Source organism: Cotesia typhae, unplaced genomic scaffold, assembly GCF_013202065.1.
Source record: "Cotesia typhae breed Kobodo isofemale line unplaced genomic scaffold, CoteBio_Ctyphae contig_4, whole genome shotgun sequence".
Classification (NCBI taxonomy): domain Eukaryota; kingdom Metazoa; phylum Arthropoda; class Insecta; order Hymenoptera; family Braconidae; genus Cotesia; species Cotesia typhae.
The window spans coordinates 6,521,221-6,536,025 of record NW_027423748.1 but is presented as its reverse complement, the minus strand read 5'-3'; the positions used below and the strand labels follow the sequence as shown (position 1 = coordinate 6,536,025).

General features: G+C 28.9%; 1 protein-coding gene across 1 annotated transcript in view; it reads left to right on the top strand.

The window, feature by feature from the left end:
* Positions 1-14,805, top strand: part of LOC141527702 (cell adhesion molecule Dscam2) — a 137,962-nt gene that overhangs the window by 21,267 nt on the left and 101,890 nt on the right. Inside the window, exon 2 of the mRNA XM_074243310.1 lies at positions 3,867-3,959. Within this exon, the coding sequence (XP_074099411.1) occupies positions 3,902-3,959 (58 nt within the window). The 5' untranslated portion in view covers positions 3,867-3,901. The remainder of the gene's footprint in view (positions 1-3,866; positions 3,960-14,805) is intronic.

Below are 14,805 nucleotides of genomic sequence, written 5' to 3'. Positions count from 1 at the left end.
AGTGGGTACAGATAGTTGAGAGCAAGAGGGATAGAGGATAAAGGATAGAGGTTTTATCAACCCTCTTTTTTGACTTAGATTCTTTATCGCTGGCACAGCCTCGAGTTAAGACAGACATGCACTAATTTTAAAAGTGCCAGGTGGAGCTTGTTGAGGGTGGTGATAGATTATGAACATTGCATTCTACATTGTGAATGTAAAACACTGAGTTGAATAAAAAGTAAGACTGATATTTTGCCGTGTTGTATAAAAGACCTGAACAATGGGTAATTTCTGTAAAGAAAAAAGTGTCTTAGCGACAAGAGTGAAAAATATAAAGAAAGGAAGAAAGAAAAAAATAAAATAATGGACGTAGGTGCGAGAGAAACTTGGAAAAGTCAGCTGAAACTGGAGTGGACATGGGAAGTTCGACAGGAAATCGACTATTGAATAATAAACTTGTTCGGAAAAAAAACAACTTTTTTTTTAGACTTTTTATTTCTTATTTGTTTTTTATGAACACATGTTCATAGAATTTTATTCGTCTTAAATTTAAATGGATTTTATTGATGAAGTTTTTATGATGCTCTGAAGATCGTAATTTTTACCAATGAGTAATTTCAATTTTCAATTAATATTATCGATATCTTGTAGATAAATAAAATAATAAAATTCAATGAACTTATGTTTTAAACACAGAAATTATGGTTGGACATTTTTCATAGTCTTTTACTTTTTAAAAATTACATACGGACATATCAAGCCAGATTTTTAAATCAAGCCATATTTAAACGCAGGACATGTCAATAATTATATATTGCCACATCGAAAAATTTTTTCACGAGCTATAAAAAATTTAATCAAACAAAAATCACTTTGATAGCAGTACATTACAAACTTTCAAAAAAAAAAAAAAAAAATTATTTTCCATACTATTTCATGAGAAAAAAAAATAAAGAAGAAAAATATTCGCGCTTTTAATTACTCGGGTTTTGGATTTAAATTGTTGGGGAATCGACAATTGTGAAAGATTTCAGTACGTTTATGTTCTCCGAGTTGAACGACCGGAAAAAGGACCGCTTAGAGTTTTATTACAAAATACTTTTCTAAAGCGATAAATTTTTTTCCGTTTGGTGAAAATGATGCTTTTACGACAACAAGATTATTTTTGTGCGAGTTTGAGATAAAACCTTTTAAAATAATTTTTTACTTGACAAATCCATTATTATAATTTTCTATCTTCAATATGTGAACAGTATTAATCTTCTTTATAATTATCACTTCAGTTGATGTCATATTTATTGAGAATGTATACAATACAATCATTGATTAATTTAACAAAAGTACCTATGGTAATGTAGTGTTATATAATTATGTCATATTCTGTTTCCTTTTCCGCATCTTAGAGTCTTCCTCAATGATGTATAATAACCGACAGCACAATACCTCAGCAAGCTTGACATCGAGCATTTCCTTAAAAATACATTTGTAAGAAATGAGTTCGGTGTATGGCATGAATACAAATAAAAAATGTATTAAAATGTGAGGGAACATTTTGAGATTGGAAAACTTGTCGCACTTATACAGATCAAACAATTTTTATTTACCTCAAGCTTTATTGTTTTTTTTTTATTCACTTTTTTCGGTTTTGATCACAGACAAAAAAAATACTTGAAAGGTTCGTATGTCGTATGATTTTATCAAATTACTATTCTCGACACAAAATTTTGCTTATTCTCTTAATAATATAGATGACTCGTAATTGTTACATTAATAACAACTTCACTGTGACATAATTAAATAATAGATGATATTTTGCACCGGAAGTTCTATCTCAAAATAAATAAACATAGAAAAGTTCAAATATAGTTTACTGAAGATGAAGTACAATATTAGTAATTTGATAACTTTAAAATTATTAATCCCAAAATTTTCTCATCACAAAAAATAAAAGTCTTTCCCTAAAAAGTATTGCAGTGATTGCCTAGTACACTGGTTTCTTTACTCAGTAAATAAACCGTCAGTAATTCATAGACATAAATGCGCTATTTATTTGCTTTAGTGCTCTATTCACTCTATATTTGAACAATGAGAGTTACCTCATTACGTCAAACACTGAGATAATTTTCCATTGTATGTTTTTTTTTTTTAAAACACACTCCAGTCAAACATTTACTTACGACATGTAACTCTAGTATCATTTACAGAAAACTTAGTAATTTTATAATTATTAATTAATATGATAGTTTCTGTTATTAAATCAGATCAGTTGAGTGGGAAATTAACTAATTAGAGTGAAAAATAGATTTATTTACATTGCTTGAGATTAACACGATTGTATAACATTATAATATAATTATTATTCTCTGGACCAATAGGCTCACTCGTAAAAAATACTTTGCTGGCGGTCTCAAATCTCCTGGCGCGTTTTTCAGTTTTCCGCATACTTTTAAGCCGCTTAAAACTTTGAGCCGTGCGATAGGCGCTACCCCGTGTTGAGTTTTTAAAGTATCCAGTTAAAAAGAATATAGAGTAACATAATAAAGAAAAAAGTATGAAAGTGAATAATGAAAAGTGGAAACAATGCTGTACGTTACCAACTTTCCAGAACCCGTAGTTTATTATAAAAGGGTTTCAATCGTTTTCATAATTAACCAGTTTTTTCATTTTTAATCAATTACAAAAATAAATTTTTATTGTATCGTCAACTATTTAATTTAATCAATTAAACTTTTATTTTTAAATTTTCGGATCTTATTAATTAAAAAAAAAAAAAAAAAAATGAAACTTTCTGATCAGAAGTTTCAAAAAATTTTTAAAAGTAACTTAATGAATTAATTAAACCGTTGAGTACAAAAAAAATCAATGAATATACAGTTTTAGAAATGATTTTTATTATAAGTTTGAACAAGCAGCGGTTTTTATGAAGACAACTACAACAAATTAAAATGAAACATTTGCCTCACATGCAGTCTATTTTATTTTCAATTCAACTTTGATTACTCGATGTACGAAGTTATTTTAATCAAACTCCAGCTTCAGAGCTTGGTATTGGGATTGACGGACTGAAGGAATGGAAAATAAACTTTTGAGTGAACTAAACAGAATTTATTCTCAGTTTTTTTGGCTGAAATAGAAACTTGAATAATAGGAGAATTTTTAAATTCATTTAATATATAAAAATTTATATTTTGCGGTATCATCGCTTAATTAAATATCAATTGAATCAAAATAAAATTGAATATAAGGTAAATTACCTCCATGGAAATAATTTACATCAAAAATATTTAAAAAATTGATATTGTATAAAATATGCATAAAAAATTTATTTTAAATTGTATGAAATACATTTTTATTGAAATATATTGAATATATTACTTACTTCAAAATTAATTTTCATTTTAATATTTTTTTATATTGCATACATTCAATCTTAAATATTTTTAATGTCGATCTATACGTCATTGATTTAAATTTGAAGTATTTTTTTATTTAAAAAAATATTTTTGATATAATTTTCATTCATAAAGGTAAATTAAAAGGTAAACGACCTAATGTCATTTTTGAATGATAGGTCTACTCAAAATAAATTTTTAATTTGATAATAATTGAAAATTTTACTGATTTAAACAAATAAAATTGTTCCATAATTTAATGATAATTAAATTGAACGGGAATGATTGGTTTTATTTTTATAAAGTGAGCAAGTAAAAAAGTATTTTTAAATAAACTACAACAAGCACTATCAGCGAGTAAATTATAGTCTGGGTAAGAAAGAAAGGACTGAATAATAGTTCTAAAAAAAAAAGTGAAACAATTAAAGTAATTAGTCAAATAGGTTTTGAATGAATAGGTTGATTAATTGCAGACGTTTTGTATTGTTATAGGAGAAAGCTGAATCGACGTAACGTTTCACGGCAGAATGGCCAGTTGGCCGTTGAGAACTGTGCTCCTGTCCAGCGCTCTTATCCTCGTTCGTGGTAAGTCAAGAATTTAAAGCTCAAATCGGATATCGGTTCTTACAATTTCGCCGAGTGCTCTCTCGGAAACTTTTTATCACTGATCCGTATCTATGGAAACGTTGGCGGACACTATAACTACTTTAGAACTAACTTGAGAATATGTTTCACTACCTACGAATTTCCGGTTTACGAGGATTATGTTCTTTCAACTGCTTTGTGTACTTGACGATTTTATTGCTCGTATCTTATAATTTTTTTTTTATTTTCAATTGAAATATAAATTATTATCAGAAATTTAAGAAAAAAAAATTTTAAATCGGGTTTTTTTTTCACTAAAATTGATAATTAATTTATTAAGCAATGTTTTTAATTAGTTCAGTGACCTTCTTGTCACCAGTGTATTTTTTTTAACATTTGTACGAAGATTATGGATAAAAAATACACTTTCTCTTGATGCAATATTATTTGTTGGCACTGAATTGTTTCCATACAAGGGATTTAAGTCTCAAGCATCGACTTCTAAAATAAAAATAATTTTTTACTTAAAACTTTTAAAAATTTGATTACTAGTAAATATATTTATACTTTTTTTACCAAAAATTCATGGTAGTTATTAATACTAATTAAAAATTAAAAATTCAAAAATATATTTTCAATTTCTAACAATGTTTATACTTCATAGAATCCCAGCCCTGCGAACAATTAAATTTCCAAATCAATTAATCATCTCTCTGCAATTTAAACTGGGCTCCTCAATTAAAATTCAGTAATTAATTCAATTAAAGTTTGACTTCCATTAATAGGACTGGCAGTATACCGCAAAGTAAATTAGCCAGGCTTCCAATGGCATTTGTATAAATTCAAGCATTTGTATAATTTATTTATCTACCCATGATAAATTAAAAGGTAGGAAATAGGTAATACGTAGCTAATGGATATTATTTGTATCTTCGATTTCCACGTTCTCATAATCGGATCTTTTGCCAGGCATTATGTATACATAATGTAAAGCTTCTATCGGAGGTAGATGGTAGTTCATTCCCTCTTAGCAATCTCACGCGCCATTTACCAAACTTTATAAAAGCCGTTTGCTTACTTCACAACCTTGAGAAAACGTTTTCCCACCTGGGTTATTTCTACTCAAGCTGTTGAAGAGTATAAAAAATATATAAAACTCTAAAAGAAGAATAGAAAATTAAGACTGTACATTATTACGCGAAAAACTCTTTATGAAAATTTTATTCGCTTTACTTATACGACCAGACGAACCCTAGGGATTTGATACCCTCGTTTTGTATTTTATGAAAGACCGTTATATAATGAGAAATCTTCCTCGTCAGCATCTGGATTTTTTTTTCTTACTTTTTTTTTAATTATTTATTTCCAATAAGTCAACTTAAATAAAGTTTCATTAATAAAGTCGATCAATGGCTAAATAAATAATAGAAAAGTCTTAACTTTTGTTGAAATGTCATAATTGATTTTTCCTTATCAAGATAAATTGTGCACACGCTGATAGAAATATTTTTTTTATTTTTAGAAAATTTATTAATAATTAACAAATACATTCTTAAAATTTTTTTTTTAAATAAAAAATATCGTAAACAAATATATGACCGTATAAAATATATTTGGATCTATTTTTCGACCATCAAAAAACGCACATTTTATAGCGACTGTAATGAATCGAAAGCTTTCGGGATTTCATATAAAATTTAACAACCCTGTCTTTTAACAAAAATCAACATACTTCCCAGGCATGAATTACATAAAAGTATTTACTGCGACTATAATCTTAATCAGTGTAAATGTTAAATAATATTTTTAATTATTCCCGTTAAAAATAATACTCCGTATTTTATTGCCTCTAAAAATTTTATTAGGATAATAAACATTACGCAATTTATTCTCTGGCATATAATAATTTAAGTACTAAAGTACAAACATTTTTATTAAATAATCATAAGTAGCAAATCCATATGTTGTGTCGAACAATAATTCCGCGGTATTATAAAAAATTTTTGTTGGGATTTATCATGTTAAAATGCTTACAGTTTGTTTATAAATGTATAAATATGTGAAAAAATGAACGAATAATCATGTAGATGAACTAAAATAAATATTCATTTGGATAAAAAATTTTTTCTGGTAAATTAAATATAAATAATTTTGATTATAATACAGAGTTTATTTGTTCGGAAAAATATTTTAAATATTTAATTAAATTGTAGAAAAAATGTAATTTAAAAAATCGCGCAATCAACTATGCAAATATTGTTTTTTATTATATTTGAGTATTCGGTGGATTTGCTACAGTAGAATTCAAATTTTCATGGTACATTAATTTATTGGACAGTGAGCCGGATGATTCTCGGTAGAAAGTTCAAAATTTCTAACCTGGTCAACGCTTTCTCTCTTTCTCTCTATAGATATAGAATATGTGTATAATAAATTACGCGCGGATGTTGACCAGACGAGTATCCGGGGACTGGAAGTTTATAAAGTTTTAACACAAATGAGATATTTTACGCGCTATTTATTCTAACCCTCGAGCTGTCCGGTCAAGTATCATGAGACCAGATGTCATACCATTTTACTCATCCATTCCCGTCTTTTTTTATTAATTTATTTGTTTAAAAAATTTCTAAATATTAATTATACGCTTTTTCTAACCAGGATATTTTATCTTTCTCATCTAAAAATAAACAAAATCAGAATTAAATTCGAGTATAAATTTAATAAAAATCACATATCAAATTAAGGATGAATGAGCGTCATAAAAATTGTTAATTTTAGGAGTAAAAATTTTTTTATAGGTAATTTTACATGAAAATAACTTACTGTCAAAATTTAAGGATAAGAAACCGTTCATAATTTTCAAACAAAAAGTAGTTTTAAAAATCTCCGACAGATGGCGTATGATCAGTAAATTATCTCTCAAGAAAAGATATAAATTCTAAAATAGAAATTATTATTTTTGACTGTTTTAAGAAACTTATACCGCTATTTAACTACTTTAAATATTATACGATATAAAAATTGGCTTGCGTATTTCTAGAAAATGTGAAAAATTATGATAAATAATTTTTTTATTTTTATATATACCCTGATATGGCCATATCAAAATATTTTTCTCATAAGGACAATGTATACTATAACTCACATGATTATTTTTGTAACATATCCCCTTCTGTTGGTCTCATCAATCAAGGTTTCAACTATCCAAAAACTGTCAACCGTTATCGATGCTCGCATAATTTCTCTGATAATAGCGCTATTGTTGAAAAAAAAAAAAAAAAAAAAAAAAAATGTAAACCATGCCGTAGGATCCAGCGATAAAACGAGGTGGTAAGAAAGTAGCGTGCCCGTCGGACTGATTTTTTATCCCATTGGCACCTTAGAGACACATAAGTGGAAAAGAAATAACACGAACTGGTGTATACGATCCAAAGTGAGACACGCTCATGCATACAAGTATTTGTACAGCCCACATACGCTGTACGTATATATTTGGACACGAGATACCTACACAGATAACAGGAGACAGTGAAAATAAGAGAGACGAGAGTGTGGCGTGGTGTAAGTCGACGATAGGGAGCTTTCAGTTACTCGGGTAGTTTCTTTAAGATGCGAATCGGGGCGCACTTGTTGCTTGGGAAGACGGAGTAGGTTGGGTGTACCGGATAAATCTAACCCGACGGCGAGAGTGAGTGTACGGATGAGGTCGAGGATGAGAATAAGGGTATGGTTGGTATGAGAATATAGGAATTGTGTAAAAAGAGATTGACGGAGTAAAAAACCGTGTGGAAAACGTTATATTCGTAGAAAACGTTAGGTGAGAAAAACACCAACACTATAGACGTAAAAAGGGAGATCAATCGTATAAAAGAACGATAGTATAGGTACAGGGGAATGCAGGCAATCAAATTGATTCTCTTTTACGATACAGCCTTTTTCTCTTCCGTAGAATAGAATTTTACTTTCTGACCAAACAGCTTTTCTTTTATTTACTATTTATTGCCTTACGAATCACTAGTAATTTATGACTCGTGAAAAACTACCATTTTATTTATTGTTTGCTACATTATTTTGTTAAAAAAAAAAATATATATATATATATATATATATATATATATATATATATATATATATATATATATCTTTTTAACGAATAATGCATTGAAAAACTGACTTTCATCACATAAATCAAAGTCAATAATTCAATTCGTGAAAAACGCTCCCGATAAATGAAATGAAATATGTGGATGTTCTGTACGCTAAATGTCGGACAGTAGAATAAAAATAATTTAGTCAGCCGCACTAGTTTAATTTAGAATTGACGTAGACGGACAGACAAACTCGATATATCTTTCAGATGTTCTTTGTTTTTGAACACTCTTGGCTGAGGTGAGTAATAATAAACAATCAAATAGGTCAATATACTGTTTTTATTTGTGTTAAGCTTGGCAGTAACACTAAATTAAAATTCTAAAAGTAAATCATAAAACTCATATAAACTTTCAATTAACTGTACTTAAATTAAACTCTTCAACTCTAGTTTAAACTACTTCAGTAAACCGTATACTGGGGATTAACTCTCAAGTTCTTTGTACATGCTCCAATTAGGTGTGTATTTATCTTATTTCAATTATATGGTGATGATAAAACATTAATGAGACTATTCACTTTATCTTTTTTTGAATTAAAAATAATAAAGAAAAATCTTAATGGATTTTTTTATTTAGCAAAAGCTACTATTTAAATAAATATTTATGTTTTTTAAATTTTATCACATTCGAATAGATGACAATTTATTAAAATGAATTCTTGATATGTAAATTTAATATTTTTACAGGATTTTACAAACTTGATTCACAGACAAGAATTTTTTGACCTAAATCAATAAGAAAAATAAATTCTTCCAAATTATTTACTTGGTTAGAAAGCTTGCCTCTCTTTATAATCATTTCAATAATATTATTAATTAATTTTATTTTTTTTAGTAAATTAAATCTTTCATGCAATTTTATGGGTATTCGTTACATTGAAGCTGACACTTTACAACATCCCAGTTTTTCATCATTCATTCACAATAAAACGCATTTCACAAACTGTCGGATTGATGATTAAAAGTATTGACATTCACCAAAGCATTTTACATACCAGAAAATTTAATTTTGTTCAATTATTGATCTAAAGAGATAAAAAAGTACAAGGTTAATTTTTGAAATATTTATATTCATTAGAGTGTTAATTGCAAGCTCAAAAAATTCCAAAATCAATCAATTCAAACCCAAAGCAGTTAAAACTAAATTGGTAGTTGTGAATAATCTATAAAAAAAAAACAATTGTAATTAAATAAAATAAACAAAGTTCGAACGGTCAGCAGCCTATCAGTCTGGCACATTAAATGTTGCATCTGGCGGTGCATGGCTAACGTGTCTCGTTAAGTGCAGTACGTGGCTATTCCAAATTAGGACGCCCTGAAGCCTGCGCACGCTCGTCACGCCGGATATCTGTCGTACCACTAGCACATTATTGATTTTGAGATTATCGCTATCTGCGTGCTCTACATATTAAACAGGAATATTGTCATTCTCGTCCATATATCTCACTTAGTTTTAGTTCAACACTTAATAAATTACTGACTACAGTCCGGACTACGGTGTATAACAATTATAAAAGAGCGCTGTACACTCACATGCAAATTACTCACTTATTGTCTCCTCAATTCATACGCTCGGATAAATAGGATAGGAAGATTCTGCTACACAAATAAGAGTTTAATAATGATTTATGTCAGGCTGTTATTTTAAGCAAATTTATTCTGAAATTCGCTCCTTTTCCTCCAACACCAAACTTAATTTAACTTTCAATTCCCCTGTTATTTATTGGCCCGTTAAAATATTTATCTTTTTGAATCGATATAGTTATTACAGAGGGGAAATAATTTACGGTGTCTCTCAGTTTTATCAATTGTGGTTATCGATTTATTTCTATCGGTTGCGACCACTATTAGTTTTTATTTTTTTTTTTTTATAACTATTGTGAATACTCATTTAATTTTATATGTCAAATAGTTGGATTGGGTTAGCTCATTGATAATAATAATGGTAATTAAAAAAAAATACGAGTTACAATATAGAGTTCTCAGTTGTTACAGTATGAAAATTTACGGAAAATTATTTCAAGGAAGTAATAGAACTCGTAACGCTTCACCTCCCATCTATGTGGACATAGCAGAATATTCTCAACTATGTAGACATATGCAAACTCACTGTTACTCAAGGAATTTTTTTTTAGCCAAAAATTTTTCAACTTTTTTTTAGAAATTTTCAACTTTTTTTTTTTTTAATAGGTATTATTATGAAATTATCATTTAAAAAAGTGATTTTAGTTATTATAAAACTTTATTATCAAAAAATCGTTCTTTAATTTAGATAATGAAAAAAAAAATATCCATCTACTTTAAAGATTTCATTATTTATTTTATATTTCACTGTAACATCATTAGGCCTTCGGCATACAACGAAATTCCATTAACTTTTTTTCTGCTGAAAAAAGGATATACCGAAAGCTTACGGTAAAATAGACGCGAGCGATTTTCACGAACAGCAAATTGGTAGTTGCTCTTTTCTTTAATTAAAATAAAATCGCTAGGTCGAAAAAAAAAATATACACTTAGTCTATTTTATTCTTGATTTCAGTTTAGCAGCGGTGATTTATGTCTACTGTATATGGAGAAAGATAAATAAGATTATGTAAGATTTTGCGGATAGGTGTGGGTGTCGAGGGCTAAATTATTTCGGAGAATTTAACTGCTAACCGCTATTAAGAAAAGGGAATGAGGTCATTTCAATTGCAAAGTACCCCCACAGAAAAGCTGGTGTGTTTTGGTGTTACCAACAAATTTTACGTAAATGTTAATCCTCTTAGCCACTTCATGCTCTATTTAATCACCAATTTTCTTTAAGACTGACTTATTTTTCTGGCTTAAGAAAATTTGAATTTATAATTTTAATCTATTTTTAATCTCTTGTTAATTTTGATGAGATAAAAGTTTACAGTAAAATTATTAAATTGTCTATTGCGAATTTTATTATAAATTTTTTTTGTATTTATATTTTATACAATAAATTTCTTAAATTGTAAATAATATACAAAGTACAGTACTCAAGCGTATAACGAAAATATTAATCTCTAAGCTACAACTATAGCAATTACCTAATTATATAATTACAGTTATTAAATTCTAACGAGCTTCGTATAATTGAATAGGTATTGGACTATTATAGTCGAAAGCTCTCGTACTAAATATCATGGATGTATAAAATATTTTTAAACAATATTGATTTTACAAAAACTCTTGACGTCATGGTAATATTTTATTCAAAGGCTTTATCTGAACACACAAAAAAGTACCCGACGCTTTGTGAACTTTAGAAGTATGAAACTTCGTATGCAATTATTTTATTGAATTAATGCCTGCACCTTTGAATTATTGTTACTATTGTTTAAATATTAAATTTTTTAATAACGATGCAAGACTCTTTTTAAACAGAAAAGAGAAAAATAAAGTTTCTGGCACATGAAAAAGGTACGAAATATGAGTGACGTGAACGAAGTAGACAGGAGTTAGATAAAAAATGGGCTACGAGTCGATTCGAAGTGACGTCCGCGGCGATGACCCATTTCCTCGTGGGACACAGCGGAAAATAAACCAATTCACTTCTATTCTATACATATCTATATATGTATATATCATAGCTTGGTCATTCCAAGTTACGAGTAACGGGGAGATGCGTGAGAAAGCATAGCAAGGGTATAACGAGTGAACAGATAGAGCGCCAGGAAACTCTAAAAAGTGCAAAAAGCTCCTACCCGTTAAGAGTAGAATGCTTTTGAGTGTTCGGGACATTTAACGTTTGCATCCAGCGTGGAGCTCGATGCGCGCGCACTCGACAAACGGGATAAAAAAGAGTAGTATGGATGAAAATAAAATAAAAGCGTGAGACAGTAGCGACTAAAAAAAAAAAAGTGGGCGTCCTGAATGTGCGAACAGGGAGGCGTTTCATGTAGAAGAGGAAGATACCCCGTGGACTATTCAACATTTGCTCGGTGAAGGGGGAGAGGAAACACCTGACCTAGCAGTGCTTTCTTTTAAATTTTTTTTCCTTTGTTTCAGGCGTTTTTTAATTTATTTTAATCTTCTTTTCTCTTCCTCAGCTTACACGCAGACACGAGAATGGGAGGAAAACTGAGTTACTCTCACGTACCGTCAATCTCCGTGAAACCTCGAGCGATTTTCTAAAGAAAGTGGAAAGAATCTATTCAGTATTGTTCATTGCTTCATGTAATATAGATGTACTCACGTGTGAGTTTGTATATGTGTATGCATACCTCGAAGAGTGTAAATGTATCTGTGTGTACATATGCTTTTATATATTTAGGTTACCCACGTATCCGCTATAACTTACCTGAGTATTAGACCAGGCCTTTTTTTATTTAACTCTATAATAAAATTTATTTCTTCAATTCGTATATATATTTCATGTAATACCTACTTGAGGAATGAAAAATAGAGGGGTTCAAATTTTTTTTTTTTTTTTAATATTGAAAATTTATCTTATAAAAAAAATCAATACTAAAAAATTTTTGAACATTTTTTTACAAGTCCATGAGTTTAATATTAATTTGACCGCTGTGATTTTATTATTAAGTTATATAGAAAAAACCACAAACGTTTTTAACTATAAAAAAATATTCACCTCAAAAGAATTTATCAAGCGTTTTATATGGACGCGTAAATTTTTTGCTAACGAGTTTTAAGTCGTCAAAAGCGAGATAAAAAAAAAAAATTTTAAACTATCCGCGCAGCATGATCCCGTTTAATCAGGCTCTCAATCGGCAGATCGATAACGGAAGGTCTTTTGACATGGAAATTTAAAAAAAGTATCAAGGTGAATATGGAAAAATAAAAATCGTAAAATCAAATACCCTCAACTTTCTCGAAGGTTTTCAGATGTAAATACATCAAATATACGAGCTATGAATAACGGAATGAAGAAAATAAAAAGAATACTTTGCAGAAATGAATTGTAAATAAGTGCGGTAAACGACCGAACAATTGATTCAGTGCAATGAACGAAAAATACAAACACAAAGAAGAAAATAGAAAAAAAAAACACACTATTAGATTAAAAAAAGCTTCAAGTCTACGGCCGTGCTTTGTTTGAAATTCTTATTCATTCAACTAACAACTCGACAGCACTCGAGACATTGATAGATTCAAGAAGTTCCAAAGTTTCGATCTTCGTTTGTATTTATTTTTTATTATTATCATTTGATATTATTTATTCATCAATTCAAATATTTATTTATTTATTGTTACTTCATCGAAAAAAATGTCTCTTCAGTTACTTTCTCACATAAAGAAAATAATTAACTGCTGAAATGTTTATCAAATAGCAGCAGCGACGTCAAACGATTAAACCACTGGCACTTTTAGTTTATTCCACTCTTTTTTTCCTTTTTTTTTTGTAAGCTCAGTCTCATTTTTACTCAACATTCAGCCCAACTTTCAATGTAAGAGGGTTGCGCGACACAGAAGTACTTTATGTAATTAGTTTGTTTACTGCATAATGATCTTCAATGTGTCAGACTGTTTTTATGTTTACTGAGTTTAAAAAAATTTTTAATTAATACATTTTTTTATGAGCAGAAAAAATATCTAGAAAAATATGAAGACGGCTTAGAGTTGTTATGAATTACTTTCGAGTGCGATTGGTTTTTTGGTTTAATATGTTGAGTTATAAATTAAAAATTATTTTTTTACTCTCTTAATGAGCTTATCTGACATTTTTTAATTTACTTAACTACTAAACTCATTTTAGATTTTATTGACTTAATTTTTAGTCAGTAAACTTAATTTTTATGAATTATCACATCAGATAAAGTTTAATGATTTATTTAAGCGCCTGAGATTAGATGTTTTATGAAATAATAATGGATCATAACTTGTCACACATTATTAACACGATACGGTATGCATTTGTGGATCGTAATAAACTATTAACTGTATATGGACTTGTACTGCCGTGAATTAACTAATAAACTCGAGGAAACTCAGCCGCACATTATCGTTGGTGTATACAAAATGTGCGCTCATGCTTTACTTGCATCGCATGACGATTATGAATGCAAACTCTCATACAAAATTATAACTCAAGCAAAACTATAGATGAAACGATGATTAATATTCAGATTAGATTTTGTAAGTATGTAATAAATGAATTAATACCTTTGATTAATGATACTTGATTTTTCTTTTTACATTCCAAATAACAAATATAATTATTAAGTTGTGAGGTATGAAGTCAGGGAGAGTTTTATACTGATGTAATTAGATTCATAAACGTAATAAAGAATTCAATTTTGAAAAATTCTCTTTAGTCGGTAATTCTTTTTGAAGGGCGATAATCGTCTTTTTCATTTACAATGAATTTTTTTTACCGATTAATATTTAGTCTAGACCTTGACTATTCAATTCCCCCGAAGATCAGAACTTTGTCGTTCGTCGAGATGAGAAAACACGGGAAGGAAGAAAGGAAAAACGATAAAAAGTTTTAAAAGAAAGACAAAAGTAGAACGGTCACAAGCTCAATTAGCGAGTTCAGGAGTGCACAAAGACTCATGCCGGAGTGGTGGTGGTAGTAGTTGTAGTAGTCTGATGGTGAATTGTATAGTTGCCAGAAAAGTGTGCTACACTCAATTTAGATTAGTTTATATAAAAGACAGTCTATAAAAAAAAAAAAAAAAAAAAAAAACGCACTTTTAAGTTTATTAATTTTACAGAGTGAAAATT